Here is a 22755-nt window from a genome sequence, read left to right as displayed (position 1 = left end):
TGCACATTCCTGGACCAAATGAATCTCCACATCCTGAATGTCGGAAACACACCAACTTTTGAAACATACAGAAGAGGCAAACTCTATTCAAGTATCGTAGACGTAACCGCTTGCAGTGAAAATCTACTTGGAAAAATAGAAGACTGGAGAGTGGACAGAGATCTGACAACATCCGACCATAATGCCATTACTTTCTCGTTGCGCACGGGGGAAGCACTAAAACCGATGACACCGTCCACAACGAGAAAGTTCAATACAAGGAAGGCGAACTGGGCAGACTTTGAAACACACTTCAGGTCCATGCTTAAAGAGAAAGCCATAAATGTAGAGCGTGTGGAAAAAACAAGACAATCAGAGGAATTAGATGCAATCACGGAAGCCTACACGGAAGCCATACAGGAATCCTGTGAGAAGGTTATGCCGAAGATAGGCAGCAGGAAGAGCAGAACAACGCCCCCCTGGTGGTCAAGAGATTTAGAAAACACCAAAAAGGACGTTCTAAGAAAAAAGAGGAGAATCAGAAATGCCGCGACGACCAGAAGACAATCGGTCATAGATGACTATCTCCAAGCAAAGAAAAATTACGCTGTGAAAGTGGAAGAGGCTCAAACCGAGAGCTGGAAGACATTCTGTTCGACGCAGGACAGAGAGAGCATGTGGGACAAAATCTATAGAGTCATCCGGAAAACCTCGAAAAAACAAGAGGACGTGCTCCTCAAGGACGAAAACGGCACTACCCTAACTCCGGAGAAATCAGCGGAACTCCTGTCCAAAACATTCTATCCTGACGACGACAAGTCGACCGACCATACTTACCACACGAGAGTTCGGGAACGAACCGATAACATTGAGACAGAACATCTTGGAGAAGACGACCCACCTTTTACCACAGCAGAGTTGGAAGCGGTGCTTAAGGGTCTGAACCCCAAAAAAGCACCGGGTCCAGACGGGCTAACAGCCGATATCTGCCTAGCGGCAATCAATGCGGGAAGGGAGATATTTATGGCAATCGCCAACAAGTGTTTATCGCTTAAGTATTTCCCAATGCAGTGGAAAACCGCCCACGTAGTTGTACTTCGGAAACCCGGTAAAGACGACTACACACACCCAAAGTCGTACAGACCGATAGGCCTTCTACCAGTTCTCGGAAAAATCATCGAAAAACTTATGGTCAACAGAATTCAATGGCACATCCTTCCAACTCTAAATACCAACCAGTACGGTTTCACACCTCAGCGCGGTACGGAGGACGCTCTCTATGACCTAGTGACACTTGTCAAACGGGAAAGGGACAACAAGAAGATAGTCCTAATTGTGTCGCTCGACATAGAGGGAGCTTTTGACAACGCGTGGTGGCCAGCCCTAAAACTCCAACTTTCGCGCAAAAAATGCCCGGGAAACCTCTTCAGCATGGTCGAGTCGTACCTCACAGACCGTAAGATCCAGGTCAATTATGCAGGGGAGACGAGTGAGAAGGCTACCACAAAGGGCTGCGTCCAAGGATCTATAGGCGGCCCAACTTTCTAGAACATCATCCTGGATTCGCTTCTCAATCGTCTCTCAGGCAAAGAAGTGCACTGCCAAGCATTCGCGGATGACGTAGTGCTGGTCTTTGCCGGGCACACTTCCAGCGTCCTAGAGGAACAGGCCAACGAAGTACTCCGAACAGTAGTTAAATGGGGAGCCCAAAACAAGCTGAAATTCGCCCCACACAAAACCAACGCCATGGTGGTGACAAAAAAGCTCAAGTGGGAACCCCCAAAACTATTAATAGCAGGCAAGCAAATAGGACTAGTAGAAGAGATCAAAATACTGGGACTCACAATTGACCACAAACTCACCTTCGTAAAGCACGTAGCAGCTATATGTAAGAAATCAGCCGACATTTACAAACAACTTGCGCGCGCGGCGAGGGTGACTTGGGGCCTCAGTGGAGAAATAACGAGGACCATCTACGTGGCGGTCATCGAGCCAATAGTGCTGTACGCCAGTAGCGCATGGTACCCTGCAGCGGAGTTACAAATGGTCAAAGACCGATTAAACACGCTGCAGAGAGGATTCGCGCAGAAGATATGCAAGGCGTACCGCACCGTCTCACTCACGTCCGCCCTTATCCTCTCTGGTCTTCTACCGCTGGACCTAAGAATTGCCGAATGCGCCACCCTGTTCCTGACCAAAAAGAAAGGACTAAATGACTACATACCGCCAGGTAAAGAACTCAAACTCCACATAACATACCCAAACACACCACATCCCTCTAAACAAATCAACGCAAATTACGAACTCCTGGAAGACACGAGCACGGAAACACTCCGAAAACACCAAATAACCGGCCCACACATCTATACGGACGGCAGCAAAATAGAAGGAGGAGTCGGAGCTGCCCTATCATGGTGGGAGGAGGGAAAAGAGTCCAGTAACGCGGTCTTCAGTTTGGACCCCCGTTGCACAGTCTTCCAGGCGGAGCTGTATGCGCTACACAGCGCTGCTAAGGCGATAAAATCAAAGGACGTTCCGGCGGCAAATATCTTCAGCGACTCAAGATCTTCGCTAGATCTCCTGAGCAACCCGAAAACAAGTCATCCTTTGGCACATACCATAAAACAAACAATAGCAGAAATAAACAAAGAGGGAAGAAAACTCCGTCTGTTCTGGCTCAGGGCCCATGTCGGAACACCGGGCAATGAAAGGGCCGACGAGCTCGCGAAGTCGGGGGCACTAAAGAATGCAAGCTCTACGGACTACGATAGCATCCCGATTTCCTACGTCAAAAGGAAGATCAGAGAGGAAACTGTTCGAAAATGGCAGGACAGATACACAACCTCTACCACAGCGTCGGTCACAAGGAAATTCCTTCCGGATGTCCATGAGGCATTCGGAATAATCAGAAAAACAAGACCATCCCCGACCTTAGTGCAGGTTTTAACAGGACATGGTGGAATAGGGGAGTACTTACACAGGTTTAAGATAAAAGACAGTCCTGGCTGTGAATGCGACCCAAATATCAGCGAGTCCGTATGGCATCTGGTCATAGATTGCCCCCGCTTCGCAACAGCCCGCTTAAACTTAGAATTCGCATTAAACAAAACACTAAGTCTGAACAATCTCCACGAAATAATAAAAAACGAAGACCATAGACAACAATTATTTGCATTTACCGAAATGGTTTTCCGTAAAGCAGCAAAGAGACACACCACAATAAACACCAATACAACAATAACCCCACACACACAAGCACAACCAACCAACCCGAATCCACAAAAGAACCAAACACAGTCACTCACAATATCACAACTCCTAACCTGGGGAGAAAAAGGTGTGGCTGGAATCAAAATTCGAGGAGTTGCACTTTTTATGGACAACCCCTCAGAAAAGCTGGGTATAAGTTTCTGCATAGCAACGGCCAGCAAATATATCAAGATCTCACCTGGCTTGGGTGTCCTGCTGAACGGCAGCACAAACAAAGTGAGCATGAGACGCAAAACTTACGATGCGTTAACGGTAGCTGAAGTCGCAAACCAACGAGGAAAAGTAGTGAGAGTCCGTAACAAGACTATACTACTGTTCTCATGGAATGCAGATGAAACACCGTTCTCACAAGCATGCTCGTTACTAAGAAAGCTCGGCCCCTCCCACTCAGCAGCTGTATCTCGCAGGGTGAGTGTGGACGCTATGGTGGTGCAGCACGAAAAAGGGGAAGTTGCAGATCGCACGGGTTGCTTGATGGCCTCGGAACATCACGAGATCATCGTATATGAGGACAGGGGTGAAAACCTCAGTTACCTACTTAAATACGACTCAGCAACAGCGACTAACCAAGTGGATGCTTGGGGCCACCCCATAGCGAACCTATCAACCCTGAGCGGCTCGGAACGCCTACAGCTAAGAACAGTGAGCGAACGCACGACAGCTATAGACGAAACCAGACAGAGGAGAAGCCAGGAAAGATCAGTGACAGGAGGAATGGTTAACGAGCTCCTTAAAATCATTAATGCTGCAGCCCAATCAATACCCGGAGCCAGAAATCAAGAAAGGAGCCACAGCCAGATAACAAACAAAACAACAACCACTTACTCTCCACCGAAAACACCCACCACCCTAACCAGAGCCGACAAGGGAGAAGTCATTCCGCCTCGGCTTCGGCCAGTGAGCGAAACCCGGGACCACTATGTAAACGCCTTCCTCGAGTTTCAAGCCCTCACAAGAGCAACGAGGGAAGTAAACCTCGCCACCTGCAGGGAGATATTAGACGCATTTGCAGGCAAGAACGAGACAATCTTAAAAACCAAGCTCGAGGAGTCAGAAGCTGCCATATACAACAACATCACGTCCGAGACAATCCACGGCACAATGAAGACACATATGGCGGCATATAGTAGGTCAGCGGGCTTCGTCGAGCTGGACGAAGCAGAGACGGAAAGAAAAGGGAAGACAACCTATAAATCTCCCCCCGATGACCCCATTGTTGTTGTAGCCAAAAGCACAAAGGTCGTTTTAGAGCATAAAGTTCTCGAGATGGCGGAAACCATTTTAAGCGCCGAGGACCTAGACAACTGGACTGTGCCGACAATAAGGTGGGTCAATGGTGTCCCTGGGTGCGGCAAGACAACCTGGGTGGTCAATAACTTCAGCCAACAGGGAGACATTGTCATCACCACAACAACAGAGGCGGCTAAAGACCTACGCGAGAAGCTCATGAACCGCATCGGTCCCAAAGCGAAATCCAAAGTGCGCACAATGGCCTCGCTACTGGTGAACGGGCTTAGAGATCACAAGACCTGTTCCCGACTCATCGTAGACGAGGCACTCATGAATCACTTTGGAGCAATCGTGATGGCCCAGCGGATCAGTGGCGCCAAGGAAGTGCTTCTGTGTGGTGACAACAATCAACTCCCCTACATAGACAGAGAAAACCTCTTCACAATGGAGTACACTCGCCCCAACCTCATAACCGGAGTAAGTCAGGAATTGCTATGCACGCACCGAAACCCGTTAGACGTAGCATATGCGCTAAACGAGATCTACAGCGGCATATATTCGTCTAAAACCCAAGTGCGTTCGTACAAGATCGGAAGATACACAGGAGCGAAAATACCTACATCAGTACCCAACACCCTTTTCCTAGTGTTTACCCAAGAAGAAAAGGAGAATCTACACCATCTTGGTTACGGAACTGGTGAGGGATCGCGTCTGCTGACGGTACACGAAGCACAAGGGTTAACATACGGGACGGTTATCATCTTGCGTTCCACAGCACGGAAGCTGCAGCTGCACGACAGCGTACAGCACGCTGTGGTAGCGGTATCCAGGCACACGGCCGAATGTGCGTATTACACGGACGACCGCCAAGACGCAACAGCAAGGCTTATCCTGAGGGCAACGAACGCGCCAACCGACAAAATCATCGCCTATAACACAAAAATGGCGATGAGAAACCGAGACGCGGCGATCGTAGAAGGTCTCCTAAAAATGAGAAACACTACGATCCGTCGCCACAGTTTAAATATATAAAAAAAAAAAAAAAAGAACAAGTAATAATAATAAGTATAAGTAATTTAGCAAGTAAGTTTAGTATAGTAAATGGTTAAAAAAAAAATATATATATAATTAAGTTAAATTATATGTATTTATAAGTAAGCAGGAACAAACAATGTAGCACAGGGATATTAATAATAAAAAAAAAAAAAGATAACTAAAACCTGTGCAGGAAAGAGTACGGACCAAGCGTCTGTAGATGTAAAAATATTAATAAAAAAAAAAAAAAAAAAAAAACGGGGATAGCCATAAGGGCTGGGATTTGAACCGGCTGGGAAGATCCGGGTTCGAGCTGGGGACATGGGCGCGGCGCCTTCTGAGGCACGGGTGATGGGGACGATGATGCTGCCGACGAGGAGGCGGGGGAAGAGCGCTTCTTGCGCTTCTTCTTGTTCCTCACCTCAGTAAATAGACCGCCTGCATCGTCGGGGTTTTCGGGGGACAAGCGGGAGTCCAACTCCATCTCCTCAGTATCGGTGGTTGATGGCGACGCATTACTCGACGTCGAGTCTGACTTAGATGGCACTACGGGGGCCCCTGATTCTGATTCTAGTAGAGAGGCTGTTAAGGCCTTAAACGCATCAGGGAACTTAGCCCTGAGGAAGTCAAGAACGGCAACTAAGCTTTGGTCCGCCATTTAATTACCTATGATGGGTTGGGACTTAACTATTGCATTGCAGTCTCCCGGTGGGATACCGGGGTGTGTATCCCTAGCTCCCTCCCTGCTGGGTTAAGCAGGGAGGATGTGTGCCTACTACGTGTAGCCCTAGTGTGTCCGAGTGCCGATCTTATTGTGCACTCGGGTGTGTACTTAGGTCTAACTAAAGCTACCCGTGGGCTCTAAAGGGCCAAGCGTGGACCAACGTTGACTAGGGCACTACCCAAGGCCAATGATGGAGGTCCCTTCCGAATTACGCGGTTCGCTGAAGGGGAAACGCAGGCGAACGGGGCTGCCTGACTAGCTTCGTTATCACCGTTAGGTATCCGCTAGCCTTTCTCAAAATTGCGGTTATTAAGATATTGTTCAGCGCAGTGAAAACTGCACTTCACAATTTCTTTCACGCAGTTCCCGAAGTCGGAAACAATGACGTCGCTATCCCAAGAAACCAGATGGCTTGCCAGATGGCAGAGCAATAATAGTTCCTTAGCGGAACAATAGACGTTACGATGTTCTACCTAGAAACTAGGATTAGCGCTTACCAGAAGGCGGGCGCAATAAAAATTGCGCCGACACAATCGGCTCGCGAACAAAGGACGGCGGCACCTTTTATGGCGCGCGCAGGTGCGGATTGCTCAACGTAATGTCGGGCGGAGCGACAGATGTGCGGCGAGCGAACACGTCCGTTTGCCTCAACAGTCTGTAGCGGAGTGGTTTGTGACTTTCGCGGGCCCCGGCTCCGTATTTATACCCGCGGCGCGCGCGCACACGGGTGTGTTCGGCGGCTCTCGGATGTCGCGCACACACACACACATATATGCGACGTAATTCGACGTGTTACAAACTTAATTAAATACAATTTTAAATTAACGCTATCAAGTTATTTCTTATTTATATATTCATTGCTGAGCTTTCGATCAAGAATAATTCATTGTTGATTGAAAGCTACAGCAGCATATTTTTCAATGTTTGCTTCAGTGAGCCCCTACTATTTACAGAACTATTCACAATTGAACTACGAACTAGTAAAGGTCTTAAGAATTTATTAAAAAGCTTTGGTGCCAAGTATTCTCTGGTTCGTTCGCCGTAATAATTATAAGCTCTGGCTTCGCGTACGTTACCCGCAGCGACAGCCCTCGTGTTATAATTATTATTAATTACTTCTAAATCCGTAACCTTTTCATTTTCATAGTATAACTGTAACATTATTAGGTAGTGTGTTTTTTTTTTTATCAATAGGTAATATCTGACATTCTTTAAAGAGTTTATAATAATCGTGTTTATATTTATCTTTAAATTTTTTATCTACAATTGTTAAAGCTAATCAATAGATGGAGTTACTAATCTTTTAAATCACGGTGGTGTTTTATTTGAAAATGTCACTGATTAGATGTTTAGATTAAAATTTAAATATAGTAGTGAAGTTCTATCAAGAGTTTTATTTTTGTGGTCCCGATCTCCGAATTAAACATGGTGCCGAAACCCGGGACGATTGAGTGAATCAGTGCAGTGCTTCAGTTGGTTCCAAGTGAAATGTGATCAGTGAAGTGAACAGTTACTTAGAAAAAGTTTCAGTGAGTGTATGTGACTCTGAAAAACAGTGTGTTTATATCTGGACTTTGGACAATTTCATGTGTTACGTGTAGTTTGTGGATTTTGCCATACATAAAATACATAGAATAATTTAGAATTGACTGTAACTTAAAAAAAAAAAAAATTAAGAATGGCAAAGTCACTTATTAGTAATCAAGAAGAGCTATCAAAGTTAATAAAGAAAGCAATCAACAACTATTCTAAGTCTCCGAAGGCGCGAATAACTTCATCGTACATTGAAACACGTTTAGAATCTTTAAAAACAAATGTCATTGCAAGTTCACCCAGTTGTGATGTAAGGCTACCGCAAATAAATTTTCCGACATTTACGTCTGGATACGAGGAGTGGCAGTCTTTTCATGATTTGTTTGTATCATTAATCCACAATAATGAAAAACTAACATCGGTTCAGAAGATGCATTATCTTAAGAGCTGCCTTCGTGGAGAAGCTGAGCAAGTGTTAAAAATCTTACAATCACCGAAGCCAACTACCATGAAGCTTGGCTTCAGCTAACACGAAGATATAATAATAGACGCTTCAATACGAATGAGGTGCTAAAGACACTGTTTTCACAAAAAACTATTACAGAGTCATCTACGGCTGTCAAACGATTATTGGATACAACATCAGCTTGTCTGAAGTCGTTAAATAATTTGAAAATAGATATTACATCGTGGGATACTATTATCAACTATGTTGTTGTTACTAAGTTTGATCAGGAAAGCCGTAAGCAGTGGGAACTTCATTTAAGCCAGATTAGTATGGATGAGCTACCATCATGGAACCAACTAAAGGACTTTTTGGAGACAAGATATAGAACAATGGAGATGTTAGAAGGAGTAAAACAAACGCCGACGACATGGAAAGCAAAGACATTTCACGCAATAGAAAATAAGAAAACAATAAGTTGCGGGATGTGCCACAGTGAACATTACTTATATCAATGCAAGAAGTTTTCAAACTTAACACCTTAAGAAAGATCGGAGCTTGTCAAAGAAAAAGGTCTTTGTTTTAACTGTCTGGCACCAAATCATTCTGTAAATAAATGTCACCAATCAACCAGCTGTCGTAGATGCGGCCGACGTCATCACTTTACTTACTTTACTACATCTAGAACGAGAACAAGAGAAGGAGAAAGCGCAGGAAACCACAGAAAATATAAAAACTCAATCCAAGGAGAGCACTACTATCATATCAACGTTTGCGAAACAATCATCACCCTGTGAAGTATTATTAGCAACCGCAATCGTTAGGGCTATGTCAGTTAATGGTGTTAGTCATGTAATCAGAGCGCTTATTGATCAAGGGTCGCAAGCGTCTTTTATCACGGAAGAAACTGTCCAGTTGTTAGGGCTCAAACGCCAGCCAATCAATGGTTTGGTGTCTGGAGTGGGAGATGGTCATACTAGAGTAAAATATATGGTATCATTGCATATCACATCACGCCATCCTCCTTACAATTCTATCAAAGTTAACGCTTATGTATTAAGTTCCCTAACAACTATGCTTCCTTCAAAGGTTATTCATTCACCTGACTGGCTCGAGCTAGAAATGCTACCTCTAGCTGACCCATCATATTTATCACCGAGTAAGATCGACGTTTTACTCGGAGCTGAAGTCTACTGTGAGATTTTAAAAGGCGACGTAATCAAGAATCCAACAAGAAGATTAATCGCACAGGACACCATTCTTGGTTGGATTGTTTCAGGAAAGATGTCAGAATCAGGCTCACCAGAAAGAGTCATAAGTATGCACACACAAATCCGAGCAGAGGATTTATTAAAAAAGTTTTGGGAGTTGGAGCAAGAAACAGAAACCAATCAGAAGCTATTGACCGAAGAGGAGAAGAAATGTGAAGAGATCTTTGCTTCGACAACAACGAGAAATGAAAATGGTAGATACGTCGTCAGACTACCCTTCAACTCGGTTGACCCAGAATGTCAATATGGTAACATGATGAAGATAGCACAAGACAGATTTATGTCTTTAGAGAATAAACTCGCCAGAAATCCTAAATTAAGTGAAGAATATGCTAAAGTTATAGAAGAATGTAAGACATTAAATCACATGAAACCTGTTCCTAAAGACGACATCGACAATCCCAAGGCTGTATACCTTCCACATCATGCAGTGGTAAAAGAAGATAGAGACACGACAAAGGTCCGTGTAGTATTTGATGCTTCCTGCAAAGGCGTAAATGATGTGTCGCTCATCGACAACCTTCTTGTTGGGCCTAAGTTACAGCAAGATTTAAATAAATAAATAAATAAATAAAATAACATTTAATCCTTCCCACCATTACAACGCAATAAAAAACTAACATATTACAAAATAATTATAAATACATAAAACAGAATAAAATTAAAATTACACTAGCATAAAGAAACATTTATAATTAACGTTGCAATGCTGACCTGAATTTACAACATCTCCTGTTACGATGGCGTATTCACAGAATCGCTATTATAGCCGATCTGATCAAGATGTATCGACAGGTTCGTGTTCATGAAGAAGACGTGAATTATCAACGGATTTTATGGAGACCTAATAGGACAGAATCAATTGACCATTATCAGTTGTTAACATTGACATTTGGGACAGCTTGCGCACCGTATCTAGCAGTAAAAGCATTACATCAACTTGCAGAAGATGAGAAACTGTTATATCCAATTGGAGCAGAAATCACTAAAAACGATCTGTATATGGATGACTTAATAAATAAAAAAAAAAAAAAAAAAAAAATAACATTTAATCCTTCCCACCATTACAACGCAATAAAAAACTAACATATTACAAAATAATTATAAATGCAAAAAAAAACAGAATAAAATTAAAATTACACTAGCATAAAGAAACATTTATAATTAACGTTGCAATGCTGACCGGATAGGGTCCTCCCTCAGCTTTGTATGCTGGGTGCTCCTCTCTGGAACACTCAGCGCTGATCTTCCGCGAAAACCCTCACGACTATCCGCACGCCAGTTGCAGCGGTGGATAACCAAACATAAATATTTATATATAAAGATAAATAAAAATTTCAATATTAAAAAAGATAAAATAAGATAAGAACTAATAAATAATATAAGAACTATGGTATAAAAAGAAGTTAAAGTTATGTATAATTAACGGGTCCTAAGTTCAATATGCAAGGTATTTAAAACAATATTAAAGAAAAGAAAAAAAAAAAAAAATTATTCACTATCATTACTTCAATGTAACTTAAAACAAATAGAAATTCTGGAACAATATTAGTCTCCCTTTTACATATGTACATTTCGATAAGCAGCCAGAGTGCAGGAAAAAAAAAAAAAATTAGAAAAAAGATTTATTATAAATTTTCTGCTTTTGGACTTCTAATAAAAATACTTTTAGCTTTCTTTTAAAAGTTAATTTAGTTAGCGCATTCTTAATAGGTGGCGGGATATTATTCCAACATCTCGTGGCAGCGTATCGAAAACTACCTCGAAATGCGGCAGACTTATGTCGCTTTGTGCATAGTTGCAAAGACCCCTGTCTTTGTTTGGGACGGCTACCTTTAGACCACTCAAGCTTACAAAATAGATAACTAGGTGACTGTAAATTAATTATATCAAAAAGAAGACAAGCTAGATGCAGTTTCCTACGGTAACCGATCTTTAAAATATTGTTTTCATTGAAAAACGGCGTTACGTGACTACGTGGCGGCACATTAAAACAGAAACGGGCACATGCGTTTTGAACCCTCTGTATTATCTTTTCAGTCCTAGCATATAAACGCGGCCCATAAACTACATCTGTATAATTTAGTTTTGACAACACCAGCGTGTCCACCAACTGTTTACGAAGGCGTTCATTTACATATCCCCGAATTTTGTACAGTAATTTTAATCTATAGAAACAGTTGCGTACGATTTTAGATATGTAACTTTCGTACCGTAGGTATTGGTCTAGCTCTAATCCTAAATTTCGAGCTTCATAAACACGCTCAACAATCTCATTTCCTAACCTTACCTGGCAATCAGTCGGTATACTGTTAATTTGATACTTGGATCCGAAAATTATGTACTTCGTCTTGCCGGGATTTAGAATAAGACTGTTGTTTATGGACCAATTTTGTAACCTTTCAAGGTCTTCATTAAGAGATTTTATAGCAGAGTCCAATTCACTACTTTTAAATGAGATGTATATCTGTAAATCGTCAGCGTATAAATGATATTTGCAATTTTGTATGCACTTTATTATATCAGCAGTATATAAAACAAAGAGAATAGGAGATAGGATAGTTCCCTGGGGGGTTCCTCTTGTAAGGGGGCGATAATCTGAACGCCATGTGCGACCGTCGTCTCTAGCCACTTCGACACACTGACCACGACCTGTGAGGAAACTTTGGAACCATTTTACCGTATTCGGTTCGAACCCGTAATACGACATCTTAGAGAGAAGTAGTGATATATCTATACAATCAAATGCCCGTGAGAAATCTAGAAGCACTAACAATGTGCACATGCCGTCGTCCTGAGCGGTGATAATGTTGTCAGTGACATCTAAAAGAGCTGTGGTTGTGCTATGACCTTTTCTAAACCCAGACTGGAATTCGGGTAGTACATTGATAGTTTCTAAGTACTCCACTAATTGGAGTGACTCCATAATGACAGGTTGTGAGACTGAGTCTGAAGCAGTTAGTATTTTTGAAGAGTTGAGCAATCTTATGAAGTTAGGAGGGTTTCAATTTCAAAAGTGGAGCAGTAGTTCTAATACATTGTTGGAACTCATTGGACAAGACGGAATGACAGATAACGAATCTATACCTATCAAATTGGATCAGACGCTAAAAATATTAGGAATGACTTGGAATAGATGTGAGGACAGGTTTTAATATGTTGTCAGGTTACCTCCATTAACTACTCCGGTTACCAAACGCAAGGTGCTTTCGGACATGCAATGCTGTTTGATCCGTTAGGGTGGGTGGCTCCTACAATCATCACAGCCAAGGCTTTCATACAGAAATTGTGGCTGGCTGGAATCGAATGGGATCAAGAACTTCCAGAAAACATGTTGAAGGAATGGATCACATATCGTCAAGATCTTTATACACTTGCAGAATTTCGCATTCCTCGGTGGATTGGAAGTAGCATAAACAACAAACGACTGGAGCTTCAAGGCTTCTGCGACGCTTCTAATATTGCTTATGCCGCAGTTTTGTATGCGCGAGAAATCGATCATCAAGGAGAGGTAATTGTCAACCTTCTCCGTTCCAGAACAAAGGTTGCGCCTGTTAAGCAGGTATCGATACCCCGTCTGGAGCTGTGTGGTGCCGTATTACTGGCCAAACTTCTATCTGATGTATCACAGGTGTTACAGGTACCAAAAGAGAATATCCACGCGTGGACGGACTCATCGGTTGGCATCGCTTGGTTAAGCAGTCATCCAAGTAAATGGAAGACTTTCGTCGCCAACCGTGTGTCAGAGATACTCACGAAGATGGATAGTAATCAGTGGTCACATGTACCATCCGAAGAGAATCCTGCTGATTGTGCATCGAAAGGTATTAAAGCAAAGGAGTTAATAGGTTTAGAACTATGGAAAAAAGGTCCAAAGTGGTTAAGTGACAAAGAAATCAAATACAGTAAAGGAATTTTTAAGAACACAAGTTTAGAAGAAAAAGCGAGTAAGAAGATATGTCTATTAGCGAATGTAATGGAAGAAAATGATTCAGAAGGATTGATAGGAAGATTTTCATCTCTAACAAGAATGCTTAGGGTTTTATCATATTGTAGACGTTGGTCACATTATAGAACGTCTCAAGGTAATCATATGACAAATACAGGTTCCATATCAGTTCAAGAGATGAACGACACATTGTTGACATTGGTGGGTGTAGTACAAGCTATATCTTTTAAAGAAGAGATCGATTCTATCAAATCACGTGGTTGTGTTCTAAAACGGAGTACATTACATACTCTTTGTCCGATATTAGATTCTAAGGGGACGTTAAGAGTCGGTGGAAAATTGGAGAGATCTGAACTTACGTATGAGAGAAAACATCCAATCATACTGCCTGCTAAGAATCATCTTACGTGGTTGGTTATTCAAGATGCTCATTTTAAGACTCTCCAAGGCGGACCACAGCTTATGCTAAATTACATTAGGTATATGTACTTCATCATCAATGCTCGAGTTCAAGTCAAGAAGTATTATCGAAACTGTGTCAAGTGTCGAAGATATTCATCCGCTAACAGATCTCAATTGATGGGACAAATTCCAGATGTAAGACTCAAGCCAAGTAAACCATTTAAGTCATCGGGCGTTGATTACGCCGGTCCTATAAATGTTCGTTTCTCACCTGGAAGAGGAACAAAGGCTACATATGTTTATTTGTATGTATGGTCACACGCGCAGTGCATCTTGAAGTTGTCTCGGATTTAACTGGTAAAGGATTTATCGCCGCGTTTAGATGATTCATAGCTAGAAGAGGCCATTGCAAAGATCTATATAGTGATAATGCCACGAACTTTGTAGGATCAAATAAGTTGTTATTCGATATGCTTAAGGCGGCCCAAAGGTCTTGGCCAGAGGAAATTGTCCAATTGTTAACACTAGAATCAACTACTTGGCATTTTAACCCTCCACACGCACCTAATTTTGGTGGATTATGGGAGGCTGGCGTGTGTAGTGTTAAAAATCATTTACGAAAAACAATTGGTGACAGTGCGCTGACATTTGAGGAGCTAAGTACGGTTTTGACTCAAATCGAAGCATGTTTGAACTCGCGCTCTCTTTCAGTTCTTAGTAGTGATCCGAATGATCCACTCCCACTGACACCCGGCCATTTTTTGGTTGGCGAACCCTTGATCAACATTTCTGATCCAGATTAAGATCAAAGTGAGGTCGTTGGAATTTATAGATGGAGAATGGTACAAAAAATGGTCTCCATTTTTTGGAAAAGATGGAGTCGGGAGTACCTTTCAAATATAAGCCAAAGATACAAATGGTATCACAAAGGTAAAGAACCTGAACTTGGCGAAGTAGTGTTAATCAAAGATGACAACGTACCACCAGCCAAGTGGCAGCTAGGCCCTATAGTAGAAAAATATACTGGAAAAGATAATATCACCAGAGTAGTTTCGATCAGGACAATCAATGGTACAAAAAAAAGACCAATGAGTAAAGTTTGTGTCCTGACCAAATAGCTTGTGGCATGGTGGGCGGTTTATCTTTAATGTTTATATTTTTGTTTATGTTAAGTTAGTGTTATTTTAATTTGATGTTTAGTTATAATAAAATGAAGGACAAAGTGTGTCCTTGGTGGGCGGTTTATGTTAAAGCTAATCAATAGAGGAGTTACTGATCTTTTAAATCACGGTGGTGTTTTATTTGAAAATGTCACTGATTAGATGTTTAGATTAAAATTTAAATATACTAGTGAAGTTCTATCAAGAGTTTTATTTTTGTGGTCCCGATCTCCGAATTAAACAACAATTAATTTCAATAAACGTAACTGTATATTTTTAATTTGATCTATATAAGTTTTAAATGTTAACCCGTATGAACTTAAACCATAACTTATCACTGAATCTGCTAACGCGTAGTATACCGTGAACATAATATCTTTATTAACCACTCTTTTGAGCTGATATAATTTAGCCAAAACAGCTCTTAATCTGTTACAAACATTATTTATATGCGGTCGCCAGTTAAAACAGCTATCTAACGTCAGACCTAAATACCGAAAAGTAGTAACACAGTCTACCCTTGGACAGTTACACCAATTGTGGTCGCTGCGGTGGAAGCAGTCAAATGAGTGGCCAATGACATGAACCCCCTGTATTGCAGCCTTCTTTGCATTCCTATTGTAGGGTGAATATATATGCATAGCCTTTGTCTTCGCTATATTTAATAGTATGCCGTTATCATGCGCCCATTGAACCACTCGATCAAAATCATTCTGCATCAATCTTTCCATCCTCTTCAAATCTCTGCCAGCCACCAACAAGCACATGTCGTCTGCATACATGTACACCCTACAATTCTCGACCACGTTGACCACACTATTTACGTGCATGATGTACCCAACCGGCCCGAACACTGAGTCGGTTGGCACACCGAGCACTACACCCGCCTCTGCTCCCCTTATCCCGTTAACAACCGTATACATTGACCTTTCTTTGAGGTAATTGTGGAAAAATCTATTGATGGGACCACTGATACCACATTCTTCCATGGCCAGTAGTAATTGGTTATGCTGTAAGGTGTCAAATGCCTTTTTGAAGTCCACAAAAAGTGCTATGAGCTGATTGCCCTCACTTAATTCGTTATTGACATAATCGGTGAACTGCCCAAGAGCAGTGTCAGTGCTTCTTCCCTTTCTAAATCCGGTTCCGTTGTCGCTGACAATCGTTTTCGGTAGTCCAAACCGCGCGATATATTCGTGTAGCCGTTCGATCACTGTGTAGGGTCTTACATACCTAAAATACTAATTTACATTAATAAATCATTTATCAATAATTTACATTATCATACACACAAACATAAATCCATACACACACAACTTACATAACTAAATAACATAAATAAATGGTCAGCTAGCACTTACCTGTGTCGTATCGGGCGACCTGTAATGAGGTGCAGTGGAAACGCATCCACCGACGTCAGCGCCTATTGTATGCGAGGCAGCCATGTGCATACGCAGGCCGGCAAGCCGCCGCATCGCTTCCCCGCACCAGTCCGGTTTTTGCGCTCGCACTAGACGCACGCCGCTTTGCGCTCCCGACGCACTCGCTTACCTGCTTACGTATTCCGCTGCCGCTTCGCCCGATCTCTGTGACGCTTTCGTGTTTCCTAAATTCCTTCGCAATACCTATATTCTAATATTCTACTGTGATCTGTGTAACTATTGTGCCAATTAACCTTCTGTGCCACGTGCATTATATACTTCGCCTTCTGGCTAATAAATATTGTGTTGCTGAACTAGTTGTTATTTCTTGTCAATATATTTATTGTAAATATTCTATTCTAATATATCTCAACCCCACAACTGGTGACCCCTTTGACAATGAACAAACCGGGCGCAGGAGAAGGCGCGTGTGGTTCCACTTCCAAAGCAGGTCCGTCATCCGACATTTTTAAAGTGGGAATTCGTGTTCCACCTTTTTGGCCGGAAGAACCGGAAATATGGTTTGCACAGATCGAGGGACAATTCGCCATATCCGGAATTATTAACGACGCGACGAAATTTAATTACGTCATCGGCCAGTTGGACAAGCAGTATTCTATAGAAATAAAAGACATAATCGTCAATCCTCCAGCCACAGAGAAGTATGAGAAGCTGAAATCCGAGCTCATTAAGCGACTGACCGCATCGAAGGAGAAGAAACTGAAACAACTGCTCATGCATGAAGAGTTAGGTGATCGCAAGCCGTCTCAATTCCTCCGCCATCTTACCAGTCTTGCCGGACCCCAGGTACCAGACGATTTTATTAAAACCATTTGGATCAGTCGACTACCAAGCGGAACCCAAACAGTACTCGCTGGACAACCTACAGCCACTCTGGAAGTTTTGTCAGACCTAGCAGACCGCACACACGACATCGCACCGCATACACCTCAGGTAGCATCTACCAGCCAAGCTATACCAGGGTCAGCCTTTAGCGATCTGGTGAGGGAAGTGGCCGAACTCAGAAAGCAGTTCCAGTCGTTTACAACCCAAGGGAAGAGGCAAGGCCGTTCCAACGCAAGACAGGACAATCGCGGTCGTTCCAGGTCCAGGTCAAAGTCGAACTACCGGAAGTACCCCATTTGCTGGTATCATGCGAAGTTTGGGGATAAGGCCAACCATTGTTCGCGACCCTGCGACTACAAGTCGGAAAACGTGCAGGGCGGTCAGTAATGGCGACTGCCGATTGCCCTTACACAACTAGTCGCCTGTTCGTCACTGACCGGAAGACGAAGATGCAGTTCTTGGTCGATACTGGAAGCGACCTCTGCGTCTTCCCCCGATCGTCACTGCAGGACCGACGAGCGAAAACGGACTACCAACTGTGTGCAGCTAACGGCACCCCCATAGACACTTATGGTTTTGTGTATTTGTATTTAGATTTTGGACTTAAACGTGTATTTAAATGGAGATTTGTAGTAGCAGATGTTCAAAAAGCTATTATTGGTGTAGATTTTCTAACCTTTTATAATATAATGGTAGATTGTCGCCATCAGCGCTTAATAGATAATACTACTACTATAACCGCTGTAGCTTCACTAGATTGTAAGAACGCTATTACCTCTGTAAAAGTTGCAACTGGAAACACAAAGTACCACAAGATCTTGGAAGAGTTCCCAGATATCACACGACCCTCAGGTACACACCGCGCCATACTACATAACACCGTGCACCACATACGCACTACACCAGGCCCTCCAGTTTCTTGTACCCCTAGACGTTTGTCCCCTGAGAAACTCAAAATTGCCAAGCTCGAGTTCCAGTCAATGTTGGACAGCGGGACAGCTAGGCCTTCGGAGAGCCCGTGGTCCTCCCCATTACACTTAACACCTAAAAAAGATAATGGATGGCGCCCCTGTGGGGATTATAGGATGCTCAATGCGCGTACAATTCCTGATATGTACCCCATAAGGCACATACACGATTTTACGCACAGCATAGCAGGATGCAGAATTTTCAGCACTCTCGACCTCGTGAAGGCATACAACCAAATCCCGGTCTTCTCGGAGGATATTCCGAAAACTGCCATCACCACACCCTTTGGAATGTTCGAATTCCCATTCATGAGCTTTGGTCTCCGGAACGCTGGGCAAACATTCCAAAGGTTTGTGGATGAAATGACGAGAGGGCTGGATTTTTGCTACTGCTACCTCGATGACTTTCTCATCTTCTCCAGGGATGCAGAACAACACGAGGAGCACCTGCGCACTATCTTCACCCGCCTGAAGAACTACGGCATGTTGATAAACACATCGAAGTGTATTTTTGGAGCAGAGGAGGTAACGTTTTTAGGTTACAGCATCTCCGCTAAAGGGACGAAGCCACTGGATGCCAAGGTCGAAGCTATCCAGCAATTCCCAACACCGACCAACGTCCGCCAACTCAGACGATTCCTGGGCATGGTAAACTTCTATAGAAGATTCCTGCCCAGGGCCGCTGAAGTTCAAGCTCCACTGAACGCTCTTTTGGTTGGTTCAGTAAAGGGTTCTCAGCCGGTTGACATTTCAGGAGCAGCCCTGCAGGCATTTGAGGAATGCAAGTCTAGCCTCTCAGACGCTGCACTCTTAGCTCACCCTGACTGCAAAGCTAAGCTTGCCCTAGTAACTGACGCGTCGGACAAAGCAATCGGCGCCGCCTTGCAGCAACTTAAGGATGGATCATGGGAGCCTTTAGCTTTCTTCTCTCGAAAGCTGAACCCTGCACAAGAGAAGTACTCTCCTTACGATAGGGAACTTTTGGCAATATATGAGGCTGTGAAATATTTCCGGCATATGTTAGAGGCCAGGCATTTCATCATTTACACTGACCATAAGCCGATCAGTTTCACTTTCCAGGGTCGGAAAGCTAACTGCTCGCCTAGGCAGTACCGATATTTAGACTACATTGCCCAGTTCACGACAGACATAAGGCATATATCTGGCAAAGACAATGTAGTCGCTGATGCCTTATCCCGGGTCGAAGAACTAGAAATGCCTATCGACTTCAATGCCTTAGCCGCAAGTCAAGCTTCCGACCCTGAATTAGCCAAGCTGATCGAACAAGGTTCGTCATTACGCTTCGAAAAGCTCTCATTGCCTGGTTGCAGTTCCTTATTGTACTGTGATGTCAGTACAGGAGTGTCAAGACCGTTTGTAACGAGTTTCTATCGGAAACAAGTCTTCGACAGTCTCCACTCCTTGAGCCACCCCGGCCCCAAGGCCGCAGCCAAAGTAGTGTCAGCACGCTTTGTGTGGCCTGGCATGAAAAAAGACTGCAGGGAATGGGCACGCGCTTGTCTCGCCTGCCAACGCGCTAAAGTGAGCCGGCATGTGTCTGCGAAAACAGGCACATTTAACCTCCCACGTGCGCGCTTCAAGGAAGTACATATCGACCTGGTTGGTCCACTTCCTTCATCAGAGGGCTACCGCTATTGCCTAACCGCTGTAGATAGATTCACTCGATGGCCGGAAGTGGTACCAATCGCAGATATCACTGCGGAGACAGTGGCAAGAGCATTACTCACCACATGGATCTCCCGTTATGGATGCCCGACAGACATCGTAACGGACAGAGGTCGCCAATTTGAATCAGCCCTGTTCCAATACCTTTCGCAGATTGCTGGGTTTCATCACAAAAGAACAACGGCGTATCACCCAGCCTGTAATGGCTTGGTTGAAAGGTTCCATAGACAGCTCAAGGCAGCCATCATGTGCCATGCAAATGACAGATGGACTGAGTCTTTGCCTTGGGTGCTGCTTGGAATACGCAGTTCCTTCAAAGAAGATTTGCAGGCCTCCTCCGCTGAGTTACTGTACGGCGAGCCGCTCAGACTCCCAGGAGAGTTCTTTGAGTCGAACACCAACGTAACGACTGACACTACTGAATTCGTTGCGCGTCTCCGCTCATTCGCTCAAAAACTACGTCCAGTACCTGCAGCTCGTCATGGTATAGACAAAGTCTTTGTTTTCAGAGAATTGGCTACATGTGAGCACGTCTTCCTCAGGGACGACACAGTGAGAGGAAGCCTTCAACCAGCTTACTCAGGCCCTCATAAAGTTATTGTAATGTAGGTAGCTACAGAACAACTTTGTGTAAGTACCTTATTTAATGTGATTATTTTATACGCCAGTTGGCAATAAACATCTTGGACTGAGCACTCGTGTTTCATTGTGAATATTACAGTGGCGACGAGGATAAAACGGAAGACGTACGGGTGTGATATTTTGTGCGGTGTGCAATCGTTTAGGGTGTTGCACGGTGTTTACACTTGTTTACGTTCGAAATGTCGGTGGGACTAATAGGCGCTTTTGAAATGCGGAGTGCTGCGTGGGCGTCCTACGTGGATCGGCTCGAGATGTACTTCGTTGCCAACGGAATCAAGCCGGAGGTTCAGCTGCCGACATTGATCGCAGTAATGGGGGAGGAAGCCTATGAGCTCTTAGTAAATTTGGCTAGTCCCAAGAAACCTTCTGAGCTCAAGTTCAAGGAGGCGGTGGACTTAATGCAACAACACTTGGAACCGACGCCTTCCGTGCTGGCCGAACGATATAAGTTCAGGCAGCGCAGACAGACCACCGAGGAAAATGTATCGGAATACGTGGCGGAACTTAAGAAATTATCACGGTACTGTGTGTTTGGAAGCAACCTCAACGAGAATCTGCGTGATCAATTTGTGTGTGGCCTCCGCAGTGATGTCATACGGCAGCGCCTATTCGCCGAAGACGACTCTTTGTCCTATACGAAGGCAGTTAAAATAGCAAGCACGTTGGAAGCGGCAGAGCGGGATGCGGCGGCAGTTGAGAAGCCTCTGGACGGCGGCAGTCAAGCAATACAAGCAGTGAATGCGATAAGTCATGGCGGTGAGCGTGGTGTTCTTCCCAGGGTGATAAGAGGCAAGGGAGCGCGGGACAGCGCACCTGGTTGGCGTGGAGGAGCGACGAGCGGACAGAGCGGGACACTAGGTGCGGAGAGGTGGCGTGGCGGTGCGGCCGCAGACGAGAGGGTCGGAAGCCGGTATGCAGTTTGTACAGGCTGCGGGTCGTCGGATCACCGGTATGCAGTATGTCGGTTCCGTAATTATATGTGCAGCTGGTGCAGGCGGAAGGGACATTTACGGCGCGCGTGTCCCGAGCGCGGCGGACGTGGCTCCGGCGGACAGCGGGCCGGCGACCGTGCCTTGCTGAATTACGCGGGAGCAGAAGACCTCAGTGAGGAGAGCCTGGAGGAGAACTTCCACCACCTCTGCCTCAACGATTACAGACCGGTGAGTCTCCCCGTCGTAGTTGACGCGGTTACTATTAATATGGAAGTGGATACTGGCTCGGCTGTATCGTGTATAAGTGCTGACACATACAACCTATACTTTAAGCATCATCGTATACAAAACAGTGCATTAATTTTAAATTTTTATGACGGCTCAAAAATAAAGCCGTTAGGTTTAATCAAACCAATGGTCCGATATGGTGACCACAAAAAAAGGTTGGAATTATTTATTATCACTGGTGGTAATACATCATTACTCGGTCGACAGTGGCTCACTGAGTTAAATATAAGAGTTCCAATGTTGAGTGGTTGTCATAAGATAGACGTTAATAATGGGAAAATAACATGGTCTACTGAGTTAAATAAACTATGTTCTAGGTATAAGGAATTATTCAGTGGCGGACTCGGTCGCTTTACGGGTGGCCAGGTGACGCTGCGCGTGCGGGAGGGGGCAACGCCGGTGTTCCACCGCGCGCGGCCACTGCCGTACGCGCTGCGCGAGCGCGTCGACGCCGAGCTGGATCGCATGCTGCGCGACGGCGTCATCGAGCCCGTCGACTGCTCCGACTGGGCCTCTCCTCTAGTACCGGTAAATAAAGCGGACGGATCCTTGAGGGTTTGCGCTGACTACAAAGCAACGTTAAATCCGGTCTTGCAGATCGATCGGTACCCCTTGCCGCGGATCGAGGATTTAATGGTTAGGTTAAGCGGGGCTTGCTTCTTTTCCAAGATCGATTTGTCGCAGGCTTACAATCAGATTGAACTAGACGACACAAAAAAATACACCGTTATCAATACGCACAGGGGGCTATATAGGTATAATAGGCTCGTTTACGGCTTGGCGTCCAGTCCGGGAATTTTTCAGCGTATTATGTGCAATCTGTTACGGGGAATTTCTAATGTGGAGATATTTTTAGATGACGTCATCATAGGCGGTAAAACAATAAGCGAGCATTTGGAGGCATTACAGGAAGTCTTTAGTAGACTACATAATTCGGGTCTCAAGTTAAAATCTAGCAAATGTGTTTTCCTAGT

The 22755-nt window shown here is 44.2% G+C and overlaps 4 protein-coding genes across 4 annotated transcripts; 3 read left to right on the top strand and 1 right to left on the bottom strand.

Moving 5' to 3' along the window:
• The first annotated feature begins 9338 nt into the window (after positions 1-9338).
• On the top strand, positions 9339-10049 carry LOC123723360. Its single transcript, XM_045685938.1, has one exon. The coding sequence runs from the start codon at positions 9339-9341 to the stop codon at positions 10047-10049; it is 711 nt and encodes a 236-aa protein (XP_045541894.1).
• A 5430-nt stretch (positions 10050-15479) lies between these two features.
• LOC123723359 lies at positions 15480-16473 on the bottom strand. Its single transcript, XM_045685937.1, has 3 exons — positions 16360-16473; positions 15586-16008; positions 15480-15485 (listed from the first exon to the last, which is right to left on the bottom strand). Exons 1-3 carry the CDS (start codon positions 16471-16473, stop codon positions 15480-15482), a joined length of 543 nt encoding a protein of 180 aa, XP_045541893.1.
• A 345-nt stretch (positions 16474-16818) lies between these two features.
• On the top strand, positions 16819-17652 carry LOC123723358. The gene has a single exon (XM_045685936.1). It carries the CDS (start codon positions 16819-16821, stop codon positions 17650-17652), a length of 834 nt encoding a protein of 277 aa, XP_045541892.1.
• A 3053-nt stretch (positions 17653-20705) lies between these two features.
• On the top strand, positions 20706-22145 carry LOC123723399. Its single transcript, XM_045685966.1, has 2 exons — positions 20706-21721; positions 22099-22145. The coding sequence occupies exons 1-2, from the start codon at positions 20741-20743 to the stop codon at positions 22102-22104; spliced, it is 987 nt and encodes a 328-aa protein (XP_045541922.1). The 5' UTR covers positions 20706-20740; the 3' UTR covers positions 22105-22145.
• The last annotated feature ends 610 nt before the right edge of the window (positions 22146-22755 follow it).

The sequence above is a fragment of the Papilio machaon genome, chromosome W (genome assembly GCF_912999745.1).
Source record: "Papilio machaon chromosome W, ilPapMach1.1, whole genome shotgun sequence".
Lineage (NCBI taxonomy): Eukaryota > Metazoa > Arthropoda > Insecta > Lepidoptera > Papilionidae > Papilio > Papilio machaon.
The sequence above is the reverse complement of the archived record's forward strand: the minus strand, read 5'-3'. Positions and strand labels throughout refer to the sequence as shown.

Bases quoted from the DNA above. Each gene is read 5' to 3' on its own strand.
- LOC123723358 (XM_045685936.1), top strand. From the start codon at position 16,819: ATGAACAAACCGGGCGCAGGAGAAGGCGCGTGTGGTTCCACTTCCAAA.
- LOC123723359 (XM_045685937.1), bottom strand. From the start codon at position 16,473: ATGCGGCGGCTTGCCGGCCTGCGTATGCACATGGCTGCCTCGCATACA. The intron at 16,009-16,359 runs GTAAGTGCTAGC...GACACCTTACAG, and splicing joins GGTCGCCCGATACGACACAG to CATAACCAATTACTACTGGC.
- LOC123723399 (XM_045685966.1), top strand. From the start codon at position 20,741: ATGTCGGTGGGACTAATAGGCGCTTTTGAAATGCGGAGTGCTGCGTGG.
- LOC123723360 (XM_045685938.1), top strand. From the start codon at position 9,339: ATGCTACCTCTAGCTGACCCATCATATTTATCACCGAGTAAGATCGAC.